Source organism: Serinus canaria, chromosome 6, assembly GCF_022539315.1.
Source record: "Serinus canaria isolate serCan28SL12 chromosome 6, serCan2020, whole genome shotgun sequence".
Classification (NCBI taxonomy): domain Eukaryota; kingdom Metazoa; phylum Chordata; class Aves; order Passeriformes; family Fringillidae; genus Serinus; species Serinus canaria.
This window is the reverse complement of record NC_066320.1, coordinates 16,757,816-16,784,563: the sequence shown is the minus strand read 5'-3', so window position 1 is coordinate 16,784,563 and position 26,748 is coordinate 16,757,816. Positions and strand designations below refer to the sequence as shown.

Below are 26,748 nucleotides of genomic sequence, written 5' to 3'. Positions count from 1 at the left end.
CCGCCCTGTGCGGTGCCGGAGGAGACGGCGGCGCTGGGCAGGGTCCGGGCGAAGGCAGGAGCGCCGCTCAGCAGCTCCGGTGGTGCCGAGCCGAGCCGAGCCGTGCCGAGCCGCGGGGACCATGCCGTCCTACACCGTCACGGTGGCCACGGGCAGCCAGTGGTTCGCGGGCACCGACGACTACGTGTACCTGACCCTGCAGGGCACGGACGGCTGCAGCGAGAGGCACCTCCTGGACAAGCCCTTCTACAACGACTTCGAGCGCGGCGCGGTGAGTCCCGAGTCCCGCAGCGGCACCGTCCGCGCCTTGCCCCGCCGAACCCTGTGCAGCGCCCCGAGGGGCTGGGCCGGGCTGGGCTCTCTTTAAGCGCTTGTCCCCCTGTGCCCGTGCTCCTGAGCGGGACGCTGAGGTGCCCGCTGCCCTCCCCGGCCGCCCGTCATCCTCATCCCTGCCCTAGGAGCTAGCCCTGGCTGCCGTCAGTCAGACCTTGGGAAAGACGGGGCTCTTTGGTGCTGACTTACGATGGGCTTCAGAGCTCCTCGCACTTTCTTTACAAATACTAAAAACTTACTTGTGTTTCCTATTGAGAGGCGATGTTTAGGGTCAGTATTTACTAATAGTCAGAGCCCTGTTATCTCCAGAGAATTAAACAAAGAGGTAAGAGCACCTAGTGGGAATTAAATGCCTGCCAAGAGAAATGTATAGGGCAACGTCAATGAAAGCTGCAAAACAGCATGAATGTGTGAGGATGAAGTTGTGCCTGGGCTATCAGCTGTGCTCTTCTTCTTAGCCCAGATTTCTGCTGTTAGCTGTGCCCTGTCTTCTCTGTGGTCCTATCACTCTTTCAACTATCCAAATGTAATTGCTTATGCTCTGAGCATTGGTTTAGAATGGCATTTATTTATTTGCTTATTGTCTGCTCTGGAAATAATAGGCTTCCCCCCCTCCCTTTTCCAAAATGTGTATTTTTCCTGGAAACAAAATTCACAGTTTGTAGAAGGTCTGGTGAGATAGAAATAACTTTGAAAGTTTTAAAAAGATATTCAGAGGTTTGGAAGTTAGACCTCCCACCCCATGTACAAGTGGGTTTTCAGTGCCATGTTGCTGCTTGGCCTTGAGGTGTGCTTTTTCAACCATGTGGTTTGCAGCCTGAATTAGGTCCAGGGTCTCTTCTATGTTAAACATCATGGACACACTTAACAGAAGTCAGCATTTTGAGTAGGTGTTGATGGCATGTGTGGTTGTGGTCCCCCAGATATTTACCAGCCACTGGTACTGAAGTAAATTTTCTTTCACGATTAAACAAACATTCACTAGCTTAGGACCTTGTTACCTGAATCTCCCCACTGGACATCCAGTCATTGTTTCTATCTTATCTGCTGAATAGTCACATACTTTAGGCAAAACTGAACAACATTAGCAAGAGAGGTTGAAGGAGACCTCAGACTGTCCTGCAAACTTAGGGTTAGGGCTCTCTCCCAGGAGGGCTGAGCCCTGCCCAGCTCAGGAGCTCACCACCAGGGTTTGACTGACCAGGCAGCTTGCTCTCATTCCTGGGCTGCAAAAGAGGGTTTCAGGTGGCTCTGATGGAGAGCCTGGCAGTACTCTGAGTTGAGCTGGATCCTGTCACAGGGAGAAAATGCCATGATGGGAGCATTCAGTGTCTGCCCAACTGCAACAGGGGAGCTGCTGTGGGACCAGATCCAGCAGGAGCAGAGATATGTCCACTAGGTGATACAGTGGGTGAGATACTGGGTGATATAGAGGTGTGGGTGTTAGCAGCAGTCAGTTTTCCAGCATGTGTAATTGTGGGCCATCAGAGTAAGTCTGTGTTCTCTAAAGTGTCTGGCTCACTGGACACTTGCAGTACAATGTGCTACGTTTTGCTTTTGAGGATGTTTTCTTGGGGAATGCAGCATCTTTTTCCAGGCACCTGTTCAGGTTACATGGTGCCCAAAAGACTGAGTCTTCATAATATGTTGTGCAAGGGAAAGAAGGAAAGAAAAGAAAAATACCAGTACAGAACTAGAAAACTAAGAAAACTAAAACTGAAGAAGGCCATAAGACTTTGAGTTTGGTTGGTTTGCAAAATTGTTAGCAATTGTTTTCACAGTTCTGCCTTTAGTGTTTCTTTCAATACCATATTTTTTTTTTCTGCAAAGCAATTCAATTGTTAATCCTTTTCTAAAACAAATAACAGTTTTTAGTGGATGAGCAGAATTTTGCAACATTATTTTGTAAGTTGTTATCTACTTTCCAAGTGTGGAGTTTTTTTCCCTAAATGTTGCGCCAGGGTCTGTAGTTCCATTCTCCTCATAATGTCTTAATTTGCATTATTGCAAATTGGGCATATTACTGTATGTGCTTAAAGAGGGCATGGGCCAGATCTGAGTAGGAGATTTGCATGGCAAATGTTGACTGAGGGAAGAATATGTGGAAAATCCGGAAGGAATTTGCACAATGGCAGCTCAGTTGTCGTTTTTCTGGCTTACTTCAAGCCCTGGACACAGGCAATGTTGAAAGTCATAGTTTCTTTTCTTTGCATGTTGTCTTTTGAGTAAACTCCTCTGGTGCTGAGTATTTTCAAAGTTTATGGTATCCCTCAGTTCTCTCTTTCCTTCCTGTTCCCCTTTCATCTGCTTTTTTTGCTTTTGTTGAAAGAAACATACTAACACGTATTTCTAGGAAGGAAATGCAGCAGCTCTTTGCACTTAATGCTTTTTGTTTACACAAAGAAGAGTTATCTCTGCCATCCTTTTTCCAATATAAGAATGGTCAGTAGGAATCTCTCCTCAAAAAGAGACTCAGGTTTTGCATGAGATTAAATTGCTTGAACAGCTTGTACAGGAGTTTGGACAGTCCAGTAGTCTCCATTATTTCTGTTCTCTCACTCTCCCCTCAAACTGTATAAAAGCTCCTTGTATCTCTGGTTTACCATACAGCCACCCTGGTGTTTATCAAGGGACCTCATACAACAAATGGCATAGAAACCTTGAGCAACCAAGTGTCAGTTCTTACCTGCACCTTGCACATTCTCTGTAACCTGACAGACCTCCACTCTATTAGAAAAATTGTCATCTGGGGTGAGCCCTTGGCAGTGCTGGCTTGGAGGCATCAGAAGCTGTGTGAGGTACCAGGAGGGAGCCCTCCCTTTCAGAACTGCCATTTAAATTGGAACTGTGATGGTCATAAAAAGATTAAAAACCTCCAGGATCATTTAGGTTCATTTCATGTCCTTCCTGCATTGCATCAACAGTAACTACTTTAGGGCTCTGGTAATATAGGCATGTAGGCTGTTACCAGAGGCATGAGTTTCTTTTGAAAGTTGGCTGTCAATGTGACATTTCTATCAACTCCTTGGATCCAATTCATATTGCTTTTTAACTTAAATCTTATGTGTACCCATCTCTGGGTGTGACATTGTACTTAAATTCCTTTGTACATCTGAGCCTTACAAACATAAAATGTATAATTGTCCAAATTTTAGCTGTATAAACATAAAATATACCATTGTCCTCATTTTAGAAAGGGAGAACTGAAGAAGACCAGGAAGCAAAAGACAAAATGGATTTTGGTGATCTGGATACTGTCCTTAGTCTGAAGCACACATAACTAACCCAAAAAGTCTTTAAATTCCTAGTCCAATGTTCTAATCTCTTTAACATCTTTCCACTCCAGTTGCCTGAGTAGATGTGCTCTAGCAGTACCTCCTTCAGCTCTTGCTAGGAGAGTAGTGAATGGTTTCATTGGCCTGCATGTTTTTCTAAGACCTGCACACATTTCAAGGAGTAATACTCTTTTTAGGTTGCAACCAAAAATGTTTCTCCATTTTTGGAGTGGTTGTTATTGTTTGTTCTTTTTTTTTCATCTTTCTTTTGGACTGCAGTCCAATAATGGGACTTCCTTTTTCACCCACCAGAAGCTGGAAAGCTGTGTGAGGGAAGACTAGGTATGCCTGGGTAGTGCTGGAGGTGCTTTCTGCATGTGCAGTGCATCACTGGCTGTATTCTGCCCTGCAGGTGGACTCCTATGATGTGACTGTGGAAGAAGACCTTGGAGAAATTCAGCTAATAAAAATTGAGAAACGAAAATACTGGTACCAGGATGACTGGTACCTTAAGTACCTCACTGTTAAAACACCAGTGGGTGACTATCTGGAGTTCCCGTGTTACCGCTGGATTACAGATGAAAAGGAGGTTGTCCTTCGAGATGGAAGAGGTGAGAGCTGTTAGAATCCAGACTTCCTGCAGACCACCCGGAATTCTTCCACCTCTCCTTCCCATTTTTCCACATACCTTCCAGTCTTCTCTCTTCAATGAAGACCCTCTGCCAGTCCCCTGCTGCAGCCTAGAGAGTGGCTTTCCCTGCTAGCAATGCTTTCTGAGCAGCCTGTTGGGCTGGGCACTGGCAGTTGGGTTGGATGTTTTGGGAAGCACATGCAAGGAAGAGTCCTAACGCTGGCTTGTTACACTGGTCTTGAATTTGAAGGTTGACCCTAATGCCAAATTTTTGACTACTCCACATCCCCATTGCTGGAAGCTCTTTTGATCTAATTAGAATTAGTTTTCCCTGTTTGTTTCATTCTAAACTCCTAAGTGGTCCCATAATTAATTACCTTTAAATTGTCTTGTTTTCATGAGAATGAAATAAAACCCCAAAGTTGCTCAGCAGGTGCCAACTGAAACAGCAGCTTACTTTTGATTCATTCTCTTTGCATGCTGTCAAGTCCAGGACAAGGCAGGGTGATGGACTGGACTGCTCCAAGTAATGGTGACCAATGAGAAAGGTGTTTTTATGTGTCTCTGACACCTATTTGCCATGACCAGGGTTTGGGCAGAGATTTGTCACTGATGTTTGCTTGTTCCTCTCTCTGGTACCTGGGGTAGGTTGGCTACTGCAGTGTTCTGCAGCATGAGTGCTTGGAAACAGCTGAAACAAGTGTGAGCTGGTAGGAAATAAATGTTTATATTGCCCTTGCATTTTTGGCCACTTCTGGCTGGGGCATTTTGTGTTTGAAGTCTTTAGTCTATAATGACAACTATGTGTCAGTTTATTTTTGGTTTCCATTTTTCATAATTTGCTTTATAACAACTGTACCACTTCCATGGAAGGCAGCTTTATGTGGCTTTCAGAATATGGTGAGGAAAAAGACAAGAGCAAGTGAAACTTTCTTGGTAACCTGGACACAACCACCTGGAAACCATTGGCCATGTATCTTATCAGCTGTATTACATCTGATATTTCCAGCCCCAACCCCAAACAGCTTTTGTCATGAAACTTCTGCTGGTTTTATCTGCCTCCACATTTGTGTATGTAAAGTGAGTCTTGTACCTTGCCCCTTCTCTGATCACTAAGGAAGTCTCTGTTATTTAATGTTATATTGAATTCATGGTCAGAAGAGCAAAATGTCTGGAACTGAAGTCTCATTGTTTTTTCTTTCTGTTCTCATGACTAAAAGATGTGATTATTGCCCCAAGCTGGCAGGGGAAGGCTTTGCTCAAGAGGAGAAGCTTGGAGATGTTTCCTGCACATGTCATTTAGCAGAGAAGATGATCTGGAATAATGTTGCGGTTTCTCCTACTGATGAAAAGTCCCCTAGATACTGAACTGTGAATTTAGTTCCCAAGGCTCTCTTTAGACCATTTAACACTAGATATGTACAGCAAATGTCTACATTAGAAATCCAAGGTTTATGTACAGTTGAGACAGATATTCCTAGTTTAAGCTGGTTTTCCCTTGGGAGCACCAAGTCAGGAGCTTATCTTCTTCCACGGATTCTCTGAGGGCCTGTGTGTCCACTCAAAGGTACTAAATTGGATCATTTAAGCATTTCCAGCAGAAACTTTGTAAAGGTATCGATCAGAAGTTAGAAGGTTTGAAAACTTTGCTGTCCTTCTCAACACCTGGGCAGTGATAGGTAGAGGAGCCTCATAGCCCTGTCTCTTTTCCCTGTGAACAGCAAAGCTGCCCCGGGATGACAAGACCCAGATCCTCAAGCAGCACAGGCGCAAAGAGCTCGAATCTCGTCAGAAAATGTACCGGTGAGTTTCCCACTGCTCCAGGGTCTGTCCTCGTCAGGTCAGAGTCTGGCAGAGCATATTCACATTGCCACATGCCTCTAATTACTCAGCTGCTGGATAAGAGAAAGCCTAAGTTACCATGTTGGCCATATCTGGTTTTTACTTAGATGGAATTCGTTGTACAGTGATGATCACCCTGATGCAAGAGGCATTATGGATACTGGTACCTCAGATAAGCCAATCTGTGCGACTTCCATGGGAATTCAGTGGTACAGCCTCTGTGTGGGCCCTCTGGCACACCACTGTGCTCTCAAGGAAAATCTTCAGGGAAGACTTGAAGGCATATTTCATTTGCCTATTACAAGCAGTACTACAGTTTTAGAACATGATCTGCTTTTCCTGGAGCTTTTTGGCTGCTGCACCAAGCTAGCTTGGGTTGTTTCCTGCACCAGGGTGCAGTGAAAACCTGGCCCTGTTTGAGTGAACTGGAATGTGCTTACAGAACACAGTGATGATATATAAAAATCTCACATATGTATATTATACCTATATTTTTCACATAAAAATATATGTACACACGTGTGTGTATCATACTTATATATCACATATATATTATGGTGCCATAGACATTTTTTCCTAGTCAGTGTCATGATGAGAAAATTCTGTCTTTTCTCAGAGGGTAACTCCAGAAGGCATTGGACATTGCCTTTTGCTAGAGATGTGCTCTGTTAAAATAACAAAATATTCTTGCACTTGTATCTCTTTATTGGGAGACTAGGGGTCAGGGCAAAGGGTCTATTCAGAACAGATGGAGTGAGGCTTGGTGTGTGTTGTTTTTTTCTTTTGAACAAGAAAGGCTGTTCCCTACAAAATACAGGAAATAGAGCAGAGGAAAATATGGTTCAAAAAGAGGTGTGCCACTTAACTTTATTTACATATGCAAGAAGGAAGGCAAAACCATTTGTAATTTCAGGGAAATAGCTACTTAAAATTCTGATGCATAGCTGATAATACACAGTGCAGTCTGCGTGTGGCAGGCAGTTTGGAAATACCATTGAAACAGTATTCTTTACAATTCACTTTCTTTTGTTTTGATAAAAATGGGGCAAAGAATGTGGGCCATGGCCATTAGGAGGTTGAACAGTCGAATCAAGACTCCTGGAGAGGGCTTTTGAAGGAATCTAAATTCATGCCTGTGTAGTTTTAGCTGCTGTATCTCAGTTCTGCAGAAGTTTAGTCCCAAGAATGAGAGTGCATTGGGCAGCTGTCCCCTCCTCTCATAATACATTTGAAGATACTGCCAGTTTCAACCCAATGTGGCAAGTGTGTAGAAATATCACAGACATTAAGTTACTTTAAGCTTTGTGACTGAGTAGATGCCTTCCAGTCTGCTTCAGGATTCTGTGGGGTACTGGTAGGTGTTGATGTGGTGTAAATCACTTATTTTGGCCTAAGTGAATCTGACAGAAAATTCTGTTATAGCCGTGAGCCACCAAAACAGTAGAGGTCAGGACACAGCTCCCATGCTGATAAGATTTTGTGGTTAGTCAAACCTCTCTTATTTTCTCAGCTGGAAGGAGTGGCATCCAGGCTTTCCCCTGAGCATTGATGCCCATTCTCACAGTGAACTGCCTCGTGACATCCAGTTTGACAACGAGAAGGGAATTGACTTCATTCTGAACTACACGAAAGCGTAAGTGTTTGTGGGACTTCAGGAGTCTGCAGAATCCCTTTTGGGGCAGGGAAAGGATCTGACCACCTATTAGGTTTCATAGAATCTCAGGTTGGAATATTTTCTCCAAGTGCTGGACCAGCAGCCAATCAAAGTATGAAAGCAGGAATTTAATGGATTTGTTATTTTATTTTTTAGTTATCAATATTTATGTTTTTCACACTGGGAACTGACTGAGCCTCTGCATTCTTGTTAGCCATGGTTTTGGCTGTAGGCAGATGGAGACACTGGTGAACACTGGTGGAAAGCATCAGCAGGACTACAGGCACCTGAGACCTTGAGCTTCCCACTCAGTTCTCAGCATTGCCCCTGGAGATACCTTTCTCCTCTGACTGTTGGTGATAATTGAATCTTCTGGTGGCATACACAAAGAGGGTCATTATCAATGCCCCCTTGACATCCTGCTGGAGAAAATCTCTTCCTAGCAGCTCATCAGTTATCCACACCTGAGTGTAATCTGCTTGGGGCAGCACAGTTACTGTCCACCCACTTGCACATATCTTGTCATTGAGGGAAACATTGGATGGCCACTGGATGAGCTTGTGTAATCAATCCTGCAGAGCTCTGGAATGGCACAGTGTCAATGAGGCAGATGGGACCTCTCTGACCTGTGAGTCTCCTTCTGTGCTGTCTCAAATGCCCAGGTCATGCAGCACTGTCTCAAATATCCCATCATACTATCAGGTGGTGGAACAGTCTGACATGGGACAAGACTGGTCTTTACATGAACCAGCATTCTGGGTATTTTATTTATTCATTTATGCAGCTGAATTCCACTGCCAACACAGAGTCAAATCAGCATGGTGTTAGCCAGTGCAAAGCAGCTGTTTCCCAGCTCATACAGAAGATCTGAGTGATGCAGGAGCAACAGCACCTGAAGGCCAGAGATGAGAGATTTGCCATTAGGAGACATAAGCAGTTTGGAGGCTGCATTCCCCTTCCAGCAATCCCATCCTGCCAGGCTGTGGCATGTTGTCAGAGGGCCTGAGTCACTGCCAAGTGAAACTTGGAAGTGACTCAACAGAGTTCAGGGACATCTATCTTTGTCATTGGCTATAAGGGGCCCTCCCCATGAAATAGGAACCTGAAACTGTGCTGCTGACAGCCAGCCATTCTGGATAAATGGTATGACACAAACCAGATTTTTCTGAGCAATGACAATGCTTCTTGTCTGGCACATTTGGCTGAAAAATCTAGACCTATGTTTCTGGTCAAGTGAATTGTAAAAATCTTCGGAGAAGATTTTGATAGCCCTTATCTAGCTATCCTGGTGTGCTTTGGGAGCTTGGAACAACTGTTTGCAGGAATGGAGTGGAGAAACATGGGGGAAGGCATGGGGCTTGTCTTCAGTTTGAGTGCAGTAGGAAGGAAGACAGAGAGGTATGTCTGAAACCCAAAGACAAAATGTAGCAGTGGGCAAGGAGAACTTTTAAGGGAATATGTGAGAGCTGGGAGAGTTATATGCTACATAGGAAGATGTGGAAGAGGGGAGAGGAAAGCCCCTTTTCTTTGGACATGCAAAAATGAACTTAGAGGGAGATACATCTCAGTAATCTTTATGCTGTTGCAAGGTTGGATTTTTGGATGCTGTTGGCAGTGGATAACTCTATAAATTTAAAGGATTAATTGTGTGTAGGTGGAGATAATCCTGAAGGTGCCTGGTGCTGACGTGACCTCCGCTATCTAGCAAATGGAAACTCTCAGCCTGGATTCTGTGCCAGAAATGCAGGCTTGTGTAGCTATTTTGGACCAGTGTTGCATTTGAGCAGATTAAGTTCTACAAGCAATCTGACTTTTTTTTTCCTTACTCTGGTTTCCAGTGTGTGCCAGAGACTTCTAAGTACTTAATTTCTTAAGGAAAACATATTTTTGTTTCCTAAGTCCTTTGGAAGTTTTTGTACAGTGATTCTGTGTCCCTGTTGGGTGTGAGAAGACCTCTGGAGAGGCCATAACCTGTTCTAGCCTAGACAGCTGTGTGACTTTTACTTCCAAACATGCCTCCAGGCACCTCTTACACTTGACTGCCATCTGCAGCAGCAGAAGCAGCCCATTCTCCATGCACCCCATCTGGGCTTAGTGCAGAAGCAGCTCCTTTGTTTTGTCTGCATTGTGGTCATGCTGGTCTAGAGCTCTCCTTCCAGAAAGCCACTGGCTGTTTCTCCAGGCTCTTCATCCTTTCCAGCCAGTTCTAATCCAGTCTTTTCTCTGTGTTTGCTGATTATAAATCCAGCCTCTTGAGATTCTCCTCAAATTCTTTTTGGGAGGTTTTCCTACAGCACTGTGACTTTTCTTTACTTGTTGTCTGCCCTGCATATCTTGGTGTGCTGTGTGTGCTTTCATTTGTGTGTTTGAAGTGTTAGTGGGAAGCCAGCTTTCTTTTTCAATTTCATTATTTGCTTTTGAGCCAAAGTAAATGATTTCCATCTAATAACAGCAGTTTAGCATTTATGCAATAATTTAGGACTCATCATTTCATATGAAGGGAACTTGCTTGGCTGTGCTGTATTTGCTGAATTAGCAGATGAAGTCAGACATTTCTGGTTCCCAGCCCACTGTGTTCATGTGATGTGTGCAACTAAGAGCCTTGGTTTCTGAGGTTAGATGTGATCATCAAGTTTATCCAGCAGCTCAAATAAACAGAAAGCTCTCAAAAACTCAGGCCTCACACTCTTGAGATCCAGTCTGGCCTTTGTTGTGTAGATACTTACAGTATCTGTTGTACTTTTTAGGTATAGTGGCTGCCTGATCCTGGGTTATCTTCTGACTTTGTGCACCTCTCTGAGTCTCTTTGTGTCACCACACCACTTTCTGAATTGGTGTTAGCAGTGCCCTCAGCACTCTCAGCTGATGTTAACCACTGACAATGTGTGAAGCTTTTCTGAGTACAGTTTTTATAGGTCCTAAAGCGCTGCCACTGCAGGCGGCTGAGAACAATTCTAGAATGGAGTTCTGTAAATGCAATAGCAGAAGTTGGGCTCTTGTTGTGCCTTTCAGCCTTCTGTGTAAAGGTACAGCCTGCAATATTAATTCTTGAGGGCGGCTACTTCCACATTCACTACCAAAGTTTATTGTGTTTAGATACATAAAAACATTGACAATAATAGGAATGGGCATTGAGACAGCTGGAGATTATTTTTTTCCAGATATGTTTTGCTTTGGTTCATTTTTAGGATGGAAAATCTTTATGTCAACCGTTTCATGCACATGTTCCAGTCTTCCTGGAGTGATTTTGCAGATTTTGAGAGGATTTTTGTCAGAATCAGCAACACAATCTCTGGTGAGTTTATCAGCATTTGCTCATGTTTGCGTTATAGAGTGACTAATTAGTTGTCTTGTTTGATCATCTGATTAGGATGGATGTGGCTGATCTGCTCTTCTGCTCTCCACTAAATAAACTGTATTCTCTGAAGTTTTACTCTTCTTCAGGCCGCCCAGGGATCAATTCACAGAAATAAGAGCAATTATGCTTTTCTTGGGTATAAACCCAAGCACACAAGGTGGCAGAAGTATTAAAAAATTAATTACGGCAATTTGTTACATTTAATAACATTGCTTCCTAAAGTACTTTTAACACAAGAATTAGATATGATCTACAATAAATTTCATTGATAACATTTCCGTATTCATGAGGAAAGCTCCAATTCTGTGACATTTAAATATTAGACATCAGTCTCAGTTATGTTAATACAAATCTGTTTGCTTTTTTGCAAGCCTTGGCAGAAACAGGGAGAAGGTGGTTCAAGGCATTTTTCAGTCATGCAGCTTCTGTCCAAGGTGCTGAGTAATTTTTTTTCTTGATGTAGACTTCAGATACAGCACCAGACTCATTAGGCAGTTGATGGAGATAATGTAAATGTCATTTAATATAAACTTAAATTTTTTCTGCTTTATGAAAAAGCATTGTGGGTTCAAGACTATTTTTAAGTATCTCTGTATTCCCTTGGGTCCTATATTTTTAGTATTTTTACCCTTTTTAGAAAAATTAATTGCCTTCAGAAAAAGTCCTGCCTCGTTTAAAACTAGCCAGTAGTGAAAACTTCACTACCTTCATTTTTTCCCTGAAGACACCAATGGGGTTTTTTTCATATTAACTGAAGTGACAAATGACATTACAAAACAGAACACTGCAATTATAGAAAATATCCAGTAGTACTACATATGTAATAATGAAGAGATGGAGTATCCAAAACTAGAATTTTATTGAGATGTTAATCTGGGTTTATATCAGCAATTGAAAAATAAATAGAGGGAAAACAAGTCAAACAAGCAAAACAACAAATGAGGAGTTTTACTGAAGAGTCCAAACCCTCCCCCAAATTTCCTTTACCCAGCTCTAGCCTAAAAGAACTGCTCCAGCCACTGCTGTTCTTTCCCTACACACATGGATGTGCATTTGCCTTCTCCTGCTTGTGCCACATGTTTTTGAACTTACCCCTCTGTACTGCATGCCCTGTGAATTTGAAGAGGGGGATTTAAAAATGTCATGGAAGACCTGAGAAGGTGGTTTACAGATGAAGAGAGTATTCTTCATAAAAGTGAAATATTTTATTCCTCATTTCTTCTATAAATGGATAAACAAATTATCATCAATTTAATTCTTCTCAGCGTGAGAAGCAAGGATTTAATTTTCCATGTAACTTCAGTGATATTTGTTAAAAGTCTGTCACCTTTTGAATCCTTTTCTTGCTGCTTTCTTTTTGTATTCAAAGTGGCAGTGCAGTATAACAAAAAGGTGAGGGGGAAAGGAGGAATCCTACAATGCACTAGGTATTGGTGCTGCACAGATATTGATGCTGTAGGCTTGCTTTTCCTTTAGAATATGTGATGCAACACTGGAGAGAAGATTTTATGTTTGGCTACCAGTTCCTGAATGGATGCAATCCTGTGCTGATCCGGAGATGCACAGAGATACCCAAGAAGCTGCCTGTGACCATGGACATGGTAGAATGCAGTCTGGAGAGGAACCTGACACTGGAGGAGGAAGTGAAGGTATGGCTCTGGAGCAGGCTGGGCTCCACCTGCTCCCGCTCACATCCTCCAATCTCCAGAGTCTGTTCTGACTGCCTTCAGCCACATCTCCTTTCTTCAGGATGTGTGATAAGCCATGGCAAAGATGCTTGTCTCTGCAGACTGGCAGTGTTCCTGCTGGCTTTTCTCCTGCTGTCCTGCAGCTGCAGGCCATGCCTGTCTCCAGGTCCAGCAGAAGAGTTGTAACCTGGAGATGAACAATCCTTTGTCACGGGTTTTCTCTGAAAGGTTAGGGATTGACTGAATGCCTCAGAGGGGAAAGATGCCTCTTGCTTTCCGGGCAGGGTTGTTCCCGCTAACATGCTGAAGAAGGGTTGACAAGGGTGGTGCCTTGCTTTTGTTTGTGCAATTAACACAGGATTCTCTTCAGCTGGCAGTGTGAAACCTGCTTGCATCTGAGTGTCACTGCATGAGTACCAAACAGATAGATGCTCTGTGCTGAAAGGCTCACTGCTCACTGTGCAGATACAAGTCAGGTAGTTTGTGCAATGGTTCTTGCTGTCTCAATGGCATCATTCTTGAGCTGCCATGAGCAAGGGCAGGCCAGGGCTAACTTGTAACCACCAGGCTCATATCAGTCTCTGGCCAAGACTTCCCATTCCTTTGTTCCAAGCTGCTGGCATATCATTAAAATACATCATGGGGTTTTTTTGTTTGGTTGGTTTTTTGGTTTTTTTGTTGTTTTTTTTTTTGTTGTTGTTTTTTTTTTCCCACAGCAAGGCAACATTTTCATTGTGGACTATGAGCTGCTGGATGGTGTGGATGCCAATAAAACAGACCCCTGCACAATACAGTACTTGGCTGCACCCATCTGTCTGCTGTATAAGAATCTGGAGAAAAAAATTGTACCCATTGCAATCCAGGTGGGCTTGCTGTCAGGGTCCTTAGAAGGCCACACTGTTTGTTATCTCACTTTAAACATTAAGGGCTTGGGGTTTCATGCTCTTTTGATGTCTTTCAGCTTGGTCAAAAGCCTGGACCAGACAATCCCATCTTCCTTCCTTCAGATGCCGCATATGACTGGCTGCTAGCTAAAATTTGGGTCCGCTCGTCCGATTTCCACATCCACCAGACAGTGACCCACCTCCTACGGACACACTTAGTGTCAGAGGTGTTCAGCATAGCTATGTTCCGGCAGCTGCCTGCTGTGCATCCCCTCTTCAAGGTTAGCTCTTGCAGGAAGGGAGGCTCTCTGTGCCGTGGGGTGGAGTGGTTATCACATCAGCTGGACAAACCAAAAGGAAGTTCTGGTGATCGTTCAGCTGAAATAGTTTAACTGGCTGCCCTGCAAGATAAGATATAGCTAAATCACCAGGACTTCAACATTTACATCTGGCTGCTGTTGAATTCAAATTGAGAATTTTCCTTCTTTCATGGTTTGTTTTGTTTCCCAGCTCTTGGTGCCACATATGCGGTTCACAATAGCCATCAATACCAAAGCCCGAGAACAGCTTATCTGTGAATGTGGCCTTTTTGACAAGGTGGGTAAACTCCTTGTGAATGTTCATTGTTCATGTCAGTTCATCCTTATCCAGGGTTCTTTGCTCTTCATGGTTCCATATGTACATATCCTATAATCATCACATGCTTTGTTCCCTGACCTTTCTATTAAAGGGCAAACATAAGTAATGCCCCCTGAGAAACAGGCACACAGAGCTGATGCCTTGTTGTCCTAAAGATGTTCTCTTTTACCTCTAAGCAGCCAAATCATAGCTGGCCAATGTCAGCCAGTATCTTGCTCATTTCTGATGTGCCTTTGAGTTGTAATATAGGAGTGCACATAAATTCCTGCATATGTATACACATAGTTAAGCCCCCAGCTTCTTTTAAATACTCAGTTATTCATCTGTGGGCAAAGGGATTTGTGATTTCAAATGGAAACCTTCATGACAGACAGTCACGTAGGTAAGACAGATTTCTAATACCACAAAGAGTGTGTTTGGATCCCAGACTGTCTTCTTGAGTTGCCATAACCAGCAGACCTGCTAGGACTGAATCCCAGCTTCATGTGAGTCACTGAAACGTAGCTGTGTGTCATACCTTTATCAATGGTTTGGTGAGGGCTGGCATGCATCCTCAGTAAATTCACAGGTGACACCAAGCTCCCTGGGAGAAATGGAATCTAGAAACTGCAACAGCCTGGCACACAGCAGTCTCTGTGACAATGTGCTAGGAATGTGCCATGGAGTTTGGGGAGGTTTCAGAAGCCCTTTCAAGGAGGGAGCCTGTGTTTCAGGACACTTCTGTCCTCGTTACACCACTGGCACCAGGCCAAAAATAGCTTCCTTGCTTCAGAATTTTTCACACAAGCAGAATAGAGGGGTTAAATCCAGACACTTTTCCTTGTTGTCTATACTCCACTTTGCATCCCTTTAAGCAGAAGTGTCATGTACATTCCCCATACATGTGGGATGAGTGTGTGGGTAAGACCTGCCAGCGAGGATCTGGAGTTACAGAATTTTTTGGCTCCAATGCAGACAACCAACCAGCCAGGGGACAGTAAATGTAAGGTCACAACTGCTACAACACTGTATCATATGCTAGAAAAGCAACTTTTGGGAATCTTGCACGGTGTTTATCTGAAGAGTTTTGCTGTGCTGCCTGTTGTGGACATGCTGTGTTTTTCAGATGTAACATGTACTGAAACCCTGGCCACTCCTCATTAGTCTCAACCAGCAGGATTGATCTCCTGGCATTTTTTCCAGGGTGACTAAGGCTAGCCTGCATCCCTAAAAACTTGCTCCTAAACTACTCTGTAACAGCACTGGCACTTCAACCTAAGCCTTCTTCTAACACACTCAGGGCTTCCTTCACACATGCACTGGTGCTGGAGCATAGGGATGCAGGGAGTACCATGCTTTGATGTTGCTGTACTTTATTAGTGTATTCCAGTATAAAGCAGTACCCATAGTGCAAATGTGAATATTAGCAGTGATTCATGGGAGAGGTGTGAAATCCCTAAAGTCAAAATGCACAGTTCCAGTAAACCTCTGCAGTTTGGTACTTTGTGTAGAGATGTGGTTTTCTCCTTGAAAAACAGATTCACCAGCATTCTGTATCCCATCTCCTGCTAATTTGTAAAGCCAGTCTTGGCACAAAGGGAGCACAATCTCCTTCTGTTCCCATCTTGCTGTTCTTCCTGCAGGCAAATGCTACAGGTGGAGGAGGACATGTACAAATGGTGCAGAAAGCAATGAAGGATCTGACTTATCGCTCCCTCTGCTTCCCTGAGGAGATCAAAGCTAAAGGAATGGACAGCAAAGAGGATATCCCCTACTACTATTACCGGGATGATGGCATTAAGGTCTGGGAGGCTATAAAGAGGTAAAAGACCATAGTTCTAGATATTGGCTAATAAAGTCACAGAGACACAGACCTCCTTTTTGATCTTCACGGAATCTTGTAAACAGTATCTGAGCTGGTTAGTCACATAGTGCCTTTTCCATCCAGTATATCTTATCTGAGGAAAAATATTTAGTCACAAACACACACTCTTGAAAGACCGGTAATTCCTGCTTTTTTCAGTTTTGTTTCCTTGCATTCTCTATTTCAGAGGACCCTTTACAAGTATGTACTCTTCAACAGAATTTAACAGAAATTTAGTGAGTCGGAATTTAGTCTGCAAAAGGAATTTTGGGTTTTTTTTTTTTAAGCTATGCACAAGCCAAGAGAGGACTCAGTTCTCTGAGCCAGCCACATGAGCTCATCAAGATTCTTGTGGACTGAAAATATAAGCTTGGCTTCCATGATGGTTCTCTGTTGAAACTCAGTAAATTAGGTATAAACTGGTTGGAGTAAAACTTTTCTTAAAATGTCTTAAAATTTCAAAGTCTGGGTTTAATCAGGAAGGGCAGCAATTCTGAGTAAGGAGAGGTACTGCAAGGCTGCTCAACCACACAATCATGGCTCCTTTTCAGATCTGAAACACTGTCTTGAATTATTTATATGGCTTTTATGCTGCAGTGGCATTTAATTTAACAAACAACGTATTTTTGCATGGCATAAGTTGCTTACCAAATATGCAGCTGTTTCTGATCACATGACTTTTGAAAAGCATGATCATTAAAAATCAGATCTTTTGGTACACAAAGTAGGAGTTTTATGATGCAAGGATAATGTTGGAAGTTCTGGGGACATCTTTGTCTCCTGTGTTTTCTCTGTTTTTACAAGGGCTTACCTTGCAATATTTCCTGCAATTGTGAGTGCCCATTTGAGAGACAAGGAAGTTGTTACTTTGCTGTGGTTGTTTTCTTCATGTTGTCTTTTTTTTTCTTTTCTTTTTTTTTTTTTTTTTTTTTTGTCCTCCTCTTTCCTGTGTTTTCTTTGTGGATTGAGATATGCCTTTCAAATACCAGTTCATACTTAGTCAGGTCAATTCAGTTTGACTGTTTGTGGGTGTTGACCTTGCTGGAGGGTGATGTTACACTGCCTCAAGCTTGGCTGGGAGCTGTGAATGATTTGGTTTATAAATGGAGTGGGCAGTGCCCTTCTGAGGGTGTGAGATCCTGACCCATGAACCCATGGTCATGCATGTGTCTGCTCACCAGGAATCTCCTACACTCTGCAGGCATATCAGTCTTCACTCTTTTGATGAAATAATTTCTATCCCCAGCATTACTTCACATGTTGTAGATGGCCTAGGCCTAAGGGAGCTGATAAGGTTGTTCCCACAGAAACCATGAGTCTCACATAGCAAATTTGTCAAGTTCTCTAGTCCTCTTCCTGTTTCTGATCTAACTGCAGATAGATACACCAACCCAAAGACATTTCAGCCCAAAAGGTCTCACCCACACTTCATATACTGACTGCTATTTGTATGGAAGGGGATCTGAAATACTGCCATTGTTTGAGAGGAGAATCCCCTTCCTGTATCACCTGGCACCAGTGCCAAATGTTTGGAGACAGAACTCATGGAGAGCAGCTTTCCCTCTGCATGTTGCAAAGGTTTTGTTTTCTTTTAATTTCCTCTGGAAGCTAAAATTACTTAAAATTTTGGTGTTTATTTAGTTATTTGTCTGCCTCAATGACAACTCTTGATTGGCTGATAGGACCCACATTGACAGATTTGTAAAAGTCTCCAAACTGCAATAAATGTATAAAATGTATAAATTTCTATTTTATTAAGGGGTAAATCTCTGTTGGGTAACAATTCTTCAGTCAGCTTCTACAGTCAAGTGTTTCACCCTGTGGGTTGTTGTCAAAATATTTAGCAAGAGCTTTAGCAAGGTACCTGCAGAGCTAAGAGAATATCTCAGCACAGTTCCATTAACCAGTCATTCAGTCATGAACTGCAGCTCTTCAGAAAATCAGGATTTCCTATTTTCACTGCTTTCAAAACTACTTGTGTTACCTTAGTGTTTTGAGAGGCTTTCTTTCAGAGGTGAGCTAGCCTGAGAAGCTTTCCTGGGAAGAGGCATCTTGAGAAGAGGAACTGAGCAGGAAGGTGTCTGCTGTGAACAGTGGGCACAGGACTCTGGACCTCTTCTTCCCAGGAAAAGTTTCCCTGGCCACTTAAGCATTTCACAAAAAAGATATCCAATGGGAGGGGTCAACTATTATCATTCAGGAGCAGCTTTGGAGTGTCCCACACACAGGGAATGGTATTGGTATCACAGCTTGGAACCCCACTGTCCAGTGTGGGAGCCATGTGGATACGCAAGAGGGAGTCTGTATGGAGTGAGGAAAGGATGTAGATGTGATGACAGAGGCTGTGCAAGAGCAAAGCCTCAAATAAGAGAATAAAGTGAACAGGATTTTTTCAGGGGTTGCAGTGTGGTCCAGGATCTTTTTGTTGGGGGAAGAAGTGATGCTGCAGTCCTAAATGAATTTAAGTTGCCTCTGTTAATTGCCACTGCTTGTGGGAGGGAGATAGGAGGGTTTTGAGACCTTCTCTTGTCCTTTTCTGTTTCCCCATGTAGCATCTGCAAGGTCAGAAGATCATCTTCTGGAATGGCAGACTTGCATTCTCCTTTCATTTTGTTTGTTTGTTCCTGTCTGCAGTTTTGCAGAGGATGTAATTCACATCTACTATGAGAGCGACGAGGTGGTGTGTGAGGATGTGGAGCTGCAGGCCTTTGTCAAAGACATTTATGTCTATGGAATGAGGGGTGTCAAAGCCTCAGGTAAGGTGTGATGGCCCAGCTGGGTCTGCAGCTGGTCCAGTGCCTGCTGGCAGCAGGGCTGAGTGCACTGCACAGGTCAGAGACCTGCTCTGTTCTTGGGCTAAAGGAGCTGGGTTTTATTGTGAGACCTGGCTCAAGCCATCTCTCAGGAGACAGCTCCTTCCTTTGACACAGATTCTCATAATGAGCTTCAGCAGCTCGTGTAATCTCTCTACACAGGGGACAGGTCCTTGGTTTTGTCTGCTCATGCTTTAAGCACAGGGCCATGTCTGTGTGTGTTACAGTCACTAGGCAGACAGATAGACACCAAGGAGCAGTGAGGCCCCTTGAATCCTCTCCTCCAAACCTCACACTAAATAAGAACATGTAATAACCTCCCAGGAGTATATTGCTGCATTTCACATTTGTTCAGCATTTATGTCATCATTGAACTATTCTACTCTCTTCAAGATACTCATAATTTCCAAGAAATATTTTCCTTTGCTCTGTATCTTCTCACTGCCTCTCTTTTCTTGCAAACCATTACTTGGCCATGACAGCTCTTATCCATAACACGGCTCAATTTGCCTACCTGACTAAATACTCCCCTGTTGCTCCCTAAACATGTTGCTTTTCTCTTCCACACACTTTTTTTCCAAGCAGATTTTCAGGAATTTATAGAGGTGGCTGGGCATTCTTCCTATTGTCCTGTCTGATTTCAATCTGTTAACACCTGTTGGCCAGTGAACTAGGGCAGATGGCTCTGGTGTTGCATGCACACATTGGAGTGCCAGATGTCCAGGCAAAGGTGTGCTGTTTCCAGTCATTGTGGTGGATAAAAGGCTTCTGGGTTCTATCTGCCTGGACAAGCAAAGGTTCATTTTTGTTTGTCTAGCTGTCTCAGCAAAAGCTTAGAATGTTGTTCCTCCTGGTAAGGACTTCGTGCTTGACCTAAGCATTGTGATATGAGACAAGTACAAGTACTGAGCCTTCCAGGGCTCCAGCTGGGGTGGGATGCTACAAGCACCACTGGTGGGAGGACTGCCACTACAGATGGGAAACCTACCAGGCTTGTAGCATCTCTTTCTGCACTGCTGCTGCTCCAAGGATTGTATCACAGAGAAAGGAGATTTGGCAGGGTCTGTAAAGTGTGGGAAGAGGATAAATGAGGGAGGCTGTGGCACCTGTTTCTTCCCTGGGAGGGCTGCTGTGGCTGGGAGAATGCCAAACTCCTTTAAAGATGAGCACAGTGTACTTAGAATAGCAGGACACAGGCAGGGATGATGCATCCTCTCCTCTTTAGGCTTGGTGCCTGGCCAGAGCTGCCTCTTCCCTCTTGCAGGCTGAGTTCTGCATCAGGTTGGTGGTGGAGATATGAAGCAGCTGGCACAGGCAGCCTGGGCAGGGGCAGCTTGCCCCAGTCTGTAGCTGTACTGGGAGCAGTGGTCAGGCTGGGCTGGGACAGGGGTACAGCACAGGCCTGTGATTTAGTGAGGACAGGAGTGATACAGGGCTGGGGTTACTTCAGTTGCAAAATATTTCCCTAGTCCCTGACTATTCTGTTTTTTCTTTATATAACTCTGATTATTCTCCTTCACAGACAGCTTAATGCAACTATTTCTGTTCCTCATTCTGTTTGTTTTTCAGAAGTTCTCATTTCCTCACTTCCCATTTCAGCGAATCAACTCTCCCTGCACTCTTTCTTGCAATGCACTTGATTGCTGAACCTCAGACCTTTATAAATACAAGCTCATGGTCTCTTCCTCCTTGGCATGAACCTTCCCTGCTCGCACTGCAGACTGAGGAAAAGTGGAGCACATGAGGTCCCTGTCCTGGGGACTCTGGGAGTTCCTTGCTGCAGGGTAGGTAGGACAGGAACACTGGTTTTTAAAGGCATAATTATACTTTTTCTTTCCCTTATGGAACACCACATACTTTGCAAACAGTGGTGATGCCTCAGAGGCTTGTGTGAAGTGAGGCTGTTTTTACAGCTGCACAGCCAGGGCATAGAGAGATGAGGAGATCCTGTTGGACCACACAGCAAGACTCACAGAATGCCCTGCTCTTCAGACACTGCTGCACTAACCCATGGGGGTTGATAACTGCTGGGTGGCAGGGCTACTTCATTGCTGGGTCAAAGCCTTTCTTCTCCCTCATTTAGGGTTCCCTAAGATGATCAGGACACGAGAGACACTAGCAGAATATCTCACAGTGATCATGTTCACTACATCAGCTCAACATGCAGCTGTGAATTTTGGTCAGGTAGGAACTTGTGGGAGCTCTGTTCTTCTTTCTGGGCTGGGAGGTACCTCTACCAGGGCAGGGTCTGAGAAGCATTTTTTAGTAGAGGTACAGAATTTCATTACTTTTTTTCCTGGTCAAAATAACTGCAGAGCCATCTACAAATCCCTGTGAAGTCTGTGGAAACTGAAGTAATTTGGAAGCTGAGAAACGCATTTCAAGTCCTCCATACGTACCAAAGATCAGATTAGGGGTTCTATCTCATATAATTTAGTTTTGTTGATTTTATTACAGGAATAATTTTTTTAAGCATTTAAATGGCATTGCTGCTCATTTCTTGAGTTTACAAACCAAGTGGCAACTTTGAGCTTCCTCTATGACGTGTGATGTATCACATACTGATTACCTGTGTTATCCCTGCCTGCCTTGACTCACATATATCTGCCCTGAATCTATAGCAACAACCTGCCTTTCAAATTCTGTTTCTTTCAACATCAAGGCATTTTGGAAAGCAGATTTAACAGCCAGAGGCAAATCACTTTGTCAGTCACAGAGCTTTTTCACTGAGTGGGTGGTCAGTCACGGGAGCAGGCTCCCCGGGGAAGTGGCCACAGTTCCAAGCCTGTCAGAGTTCAAGGAGTGTTTCAATGATGCTCTTAGTCTGATGGTTTAGTTTTAGGTAGTTCTGCAAGGATCAGGGAGCTGGACTAGATGATCCTTATAGGTCCCTTCCAACTTGAGATATTCTATGATTTTAAGAGCTTTTTTTTTTTTTACATGTTCTCACTTCAGGCATAGGTGGTCTCTGAGGTATCATCTCAGAGATAAGCAGAGACACCATCTTTCTTATGGTGGTTATTCCCAAATACCCTACATCACTTTTTATGCTGACCCTCCTGTTCACCCCTGCAGCTCAGGAGCCCTGGGGAAGGTCTGGAACCTGGTGTCTAATGCAGTCACACTATTGCTGTGGGCATGTCCATGATCAGGGACCTCTGCAACTGTTCCCTTCTAACTTATCTTTACAACTGATTGAGACAACTCCCAGTGTCCCCCTCAGAATATCTTGTCTGTTCAAGTACTACCAAGAAACCATCTCCTAATTTGGCATACAGAGGATTTGCAGCCCATCACTAAAAGGATCTTCAGCCATGGAACCAAAAGGCAGAGAGGGCTGAGGGGGGGAGGAGGAGGAGGAGGAGGAGGAGCCGGAGATGGCTGTGCACTTCCCCTCAGGCAGAGCAGGGGATATGTATGAAGGTAATGAAAAAGTTCTTGGGAAAGAAAGGGTTCTGGTAACTGCAGCATCTTAGATGGTGGCAAAACTCAGGGTCATATCTGAGGCAAAATGAGACATCAGCATCTCACTGCACTGAACCAGGCCAGAAGTGACTCTGAGTTTCCAGTCTGCTGCTCACTCATCTGTGTGCCATATTCCATATTTCTAGATGAACCAGCATGCTTTATCTCTGTTAGTATCTGAGCACATGGGCATTCACTGTGGGCATGTTCTTGGAGGAAATTTAGCATAAAAGAGAAGCTGGAGTAAACGTTATCAGAAGGGAACTTTGTTTAATAAAATATTTAAGGCCTTAGCCAGTCTGTTGAATTTGGGCTGTGTGGCACATGCCTGTGGTTAGCAGAATAAATTTTCCCATTTAGGTTACCCGACTCTCTCTCTCTTGTGAGTCCCTGAGCAAAACAGTAGGGACTTCCTTGCCACCTCCAGTCCTTCTCTAGAACTTCCCTGTCATTAGTATCTTCTCTTTCTGAGGGGCTCCTATTACAGAAGCAAACTCCCTGTAGGCAAACTCCTGATTTTCTTTGGTGTGTTCCTAAGCAGCAGGCAGTGCAGGTTTTCACTGTGGTCTCTGCTCTTTGTGCAGTATGATTGGTGCTCCTGGATCCCCAACGCCCCACCAACAATGCGCTGCCCTCCCCCAACAGAAAAGGGCACCGTCACCATCGAGCAAATTGTGGAGAGCCTGCCAGACAGGGGACGTTCTTGTTGGCATCTTGGAGCTGTCTGGGCCTTGAGCCAATTCCAGGACAAAGAAGTAAGTCAACCTCCCTGCTCTAGGTGCTGGAGACGTGAGACCATGAGGGCCACGGCAAGACTGCACTGACTCATGAAAATGTAGTGCTGCCACTGTAGTGCTTGACTTGGCCATTTTCACTTTCTGTGGAGATGTGTAATGCTGTGGGTTTGCCTGTGTTCTGCCAGATGCAAACCAGCTCTGACAAAGAAGTTGTGTTTTTACTCTGAGGCTGTCTCAGCTATAATCAAAGTTTTTAAGCTTGATCATGGCATTGCTTGAAAAGGATGTTGGTGTGGGAGGCAGAGGGCTGCAGAAGCATCAGAGTTGTCCCTGCAGTACTGGGGAAGAAGGTATAGCAGTGCTGTGTCCCCATGTCCTGTTCCTTTGGAAAATCTGCTCCAGTGCCATGTGCACTACAGCTGTGTCTTGTGCCTGGCAGGTGAGGAGTGAAAACAAAACAAGTCTACAGAAGGCTTTGCAGGCATGTAAAGCCACGCACGGCTACAGGTCTGTAGCCATTTCCCTCGTGTAAAATGAGCTTGTAGGTACCTGGTTGTTTCACACAAGGGCTCTGGAGAATGTGTTTTGAAATCCTTAAATAGAAGATGATGGACAGAGGGTACTTTAAATTCAGTTTCTCTGTAAGAAGAAAGCAGTACTAGCAGAGAAGTTTGTACTATGGGAAATAGCTCCCAAAGTGCCCAAAGCAATGCCAGTGAGCATATTGGCAGTGCACTTTTCAGAGCACCCTTAGAGTCCAAGCTGACTAAAGCAACTGTCGTATTGAACTCTGAAGGACAGTTTGATGTCAACAGAATCTTCCACTGTCACTGAATGAAGTAGTCATTTTCCTTTTAAACCTCTGGCTGTGAATTTCCCTCTAATGCTATCCTTTTTTCTAGCAGCATAAATGTTTGGGTGGCTATAGAGAGATCTGGCATAGGAAGCTCGTTGAACTGACCACTGCCTGAATAAAAGTTCATGGTTTTCAGTGGATGAGGTCTCTTTAGGTCAAGGAGCGCCACGTAAACACCTGAACCAGCACCACAGGAAGATGCAGGGATGGAAAGAAGCAGCCAGCAATAGAGGGAAGGTGTAGGCTAGCTGAAGTATTGATAATACTATTTTAATAGAAGCATTTGTGAGGAGAGGCTCTGGGCGGTGTTCTGCCAAAGGGCATAATATTGAAAACTAATTGCCTTTGCTTTCTCAAAGCGTGGTTTCTTGGTGTTTTCCAATCAGCTGTTTCTGGGCATGTACCCAGATGAACACTTCGTGGAGAAGCCGGTGAAAGAGGCTATGGCAAAGTTCCGCAAGAATCTGGATGAGATTGTCAGCGCCATCAGCGAGCGCAACAAGAACAAGAAGCTCCCCTACTACTACCTTTCCCCAGATCGCATCCCCAACAGCGTTGCTGTTTGAGCACATAGCCAGGAGAGTCTGAAGGCCTGTAAAGCTAATGATGTTTTGCTGTGGTATGCTCCTTCAATTAGCTCTTCAGAAATGGATAAGAAATCTGCCCTCTCCATCAGAGCTTGCTTAAGTCTATTTGAACTTTCAAAATAAATTTAGATTGGTTATGACCAATCTTGCAAACAAAATCTAACTGACAACCCTCTAGGTCAAATTTGTTACGATTTGTTATTTTTCCAGGATTTTTAAACTAACCTTAGAATCAATAGACATGTTTCTAAATAGACATGTTATCTTTCCCTCTCCTTGTCAAAACAAAGTAATCACAGATTCACTTACTCAACGGAAATTGTATCATGAGCACCAAGCAAGTCACATTTTAAAATCCTTCCTGTTTTTAATAGATGACACTGGTGACATTAAGAAATATAACATTTAAAGTTTATGCACTGTTTTGAATCTGATAATTGTGAAGTATTTTCACTACCATCATGAATATCCTAATCAGGATGAAAGTAGAAGCAGGAAAATTTTTTGACATAGCTGATGGGGTTTTATTGCTTTCTTACCAAGTTCATGTGAAATGACATCTCATAGGAGATGAAACTTTTGTACCTTTTTAAACCTAAGTATTTTCTACATTAAACTAGGAGGGTTTGTTTTAGCCTCTGCCATCAGAGTTTGGTGTGATTCACATGTAGGGACAAATGCTCTACTTAAGGCAGTGTCAGCAAGCACAGACCTAGCAGCGCTTATGCTCAGTTTGTTTCATTGCTGAGACTGTGGGGTTTGTGGACAGTTTCTTCTGTTTTGTGGGGAATGAAGAGGCTACTTTGCATAATGGAAAAATTTGTGGAGAAGTCTTAATTGACAGCTTCTAAGAGGAATCTTAAGATTTGGCCAATTAAGCATTACTGACATGTTCCATCTTAGTTAAAAACCACTGAGTTTTGTCTGTTTTGTTTAGAGGTGTTTATGTTCAAACACTTGGGCTCTGGTAAAAGTTGAGAAAGCCACTGAAAGAAAAACAAAATAGAGGTTTGTGAAATTTAAGATGTGGTTTTGCTGATTAGAATTTGGGTTTATGTTTCTGAGAATTTGTTCCTTGTACTTGATCTGCCAGCATGCAGTGTGTTTTCTCAATATATGAGAAAGTTTCTTGTGCTAATTAAACAAAACTGAACATATAACTTCTATTTCCTAATTCAGCATCTAATGCTATATATCTCAAAAACCTTGTAGGAATAAACAAAATGTGCTGTGTAGAGAAATTAAGCTTATGTCATTGAGAAATACAGTTATTTCTATAATTCATGTGTAATTTGGAAAATAATACTACTAAAATATACATCCTTTCATATGAAATAGGTGTGAAAACTGATTTTAGACCCTTTACAGCAGACTGTCTCCTGTTTTTTCCTCACCAACCAAAGACTTCGAGAAAAATGTGGAAGGTAAAACTATTTCCTATTACTGACTAGTACACTTATGATTTTATGCATCATCTTCCCACTGCAGCCCATGAGAATTGATGAGTGTAGAAGCAGAGTGAAGCAGCATGGAATAGGACCAAGGCATCAGAGACAACTTGTGACCCCACTGCCTCGAAAACAATATTTCCAGCATGCTAGCTCCAACTTTTGTCTTCCTGCTACGTACAGAGAATGTTCTCTGGCTTCAGCTTTCATTTGATAATGACTTGCATTGTCAAGTATTTTTTAGAAAACAAAATATGGAAGGAGACCAGTGGATGTTCTCTTACACCTGTGCACTCTGCTGTAGCCTGTGGACCTGGGGTACAAGTACAGTTGATGGGAGGTCTGGAGAATTAAATGTGTAGCTTTGAAAACTGGCATTAGCATCTGATTCAACGGCAGGAAAGGCTGTGGAAAGAGGTAATGTTAAAACTAATACTGGCACCAGAAAAGAAGCAGATAGATACCTGCAAATAGTAAAGTGCTTACTCTTCCAGGGGCCTGGCTGTTCATGTTGCAGTCCCACTCTCAGCTCCCTTTTCAGCTTGTCTCCATCTCTCAGAAAGTCCCGTGCACAGGCCATGGGTCCCTTCCCCACGTCTTTAGCCATGACTTGCTCAGAGCTGTCTCCTAAAGTCATGGTTCTAGGGTACAGCACCCACTTGCAAGTGCCCTCCTAGGTGAAAATGAAAGTATCA

At 43.5% G+C, this 26,748-nt stretch overlaps 1 protein-coding gene across 3 annotated transcripts; it reads left to right on the top strand.

Annotated features, from left to right (window-relative positions):
* Positions 1-20: 20 nt before the first annotated feature.
* ALOX5 (arachidonate 5-lipoxygenase) lies at positions 21-26,427 on the top strand. 3 transcript variants are annotated; one of them, XR_007777863.1, is made up of 15 exons: positions 21-271; positions 4,021-4,219; positions 5,961-6,042; positions 7,592-7,714; positions 10,924-11,030; positions 12,570-12,742; positions 13,498-13,644; positions 13,743-13,946; positions 14,176-14,262; positions 15,927-16,105; positions 18,782-18,903; positions 21,044-21,144; positions 23,010-23,180; positions 24,405-24,637; positions 26,094-26,427. XR_007777863.1 is itself a non-coding variant. In XM_050976068.1 (14 exons), the coding sequence occupies exons 1-14, from the start codon at positions 122-124 to the stop codon at positions 24,582-24,584; spliced, it is 2,025 nt and encodes a 674-aa protein (XP_050832025.1). In that variant the 5' UTR covers positions 21-121; the 3' UTR covers positions 24,585-25,850. The 3 variants fall into 3 exon arrangements, 1 of the variants encoding a protein (XP_050832025.1); XM_050976068.1 differs by lacking the exon at positions 26,094-26,427 and having other exon boundaries at positions 24,405-25,850; XR_007777864.1 differs by lacking the exons at positions 23,010-23,180; positions 24,405-24,637; positions 26,094-26,427 and adding an exon at positions 20,530-20,744.
* Positions 26,428-26,748: the final 321 nt, after the last annotated feature.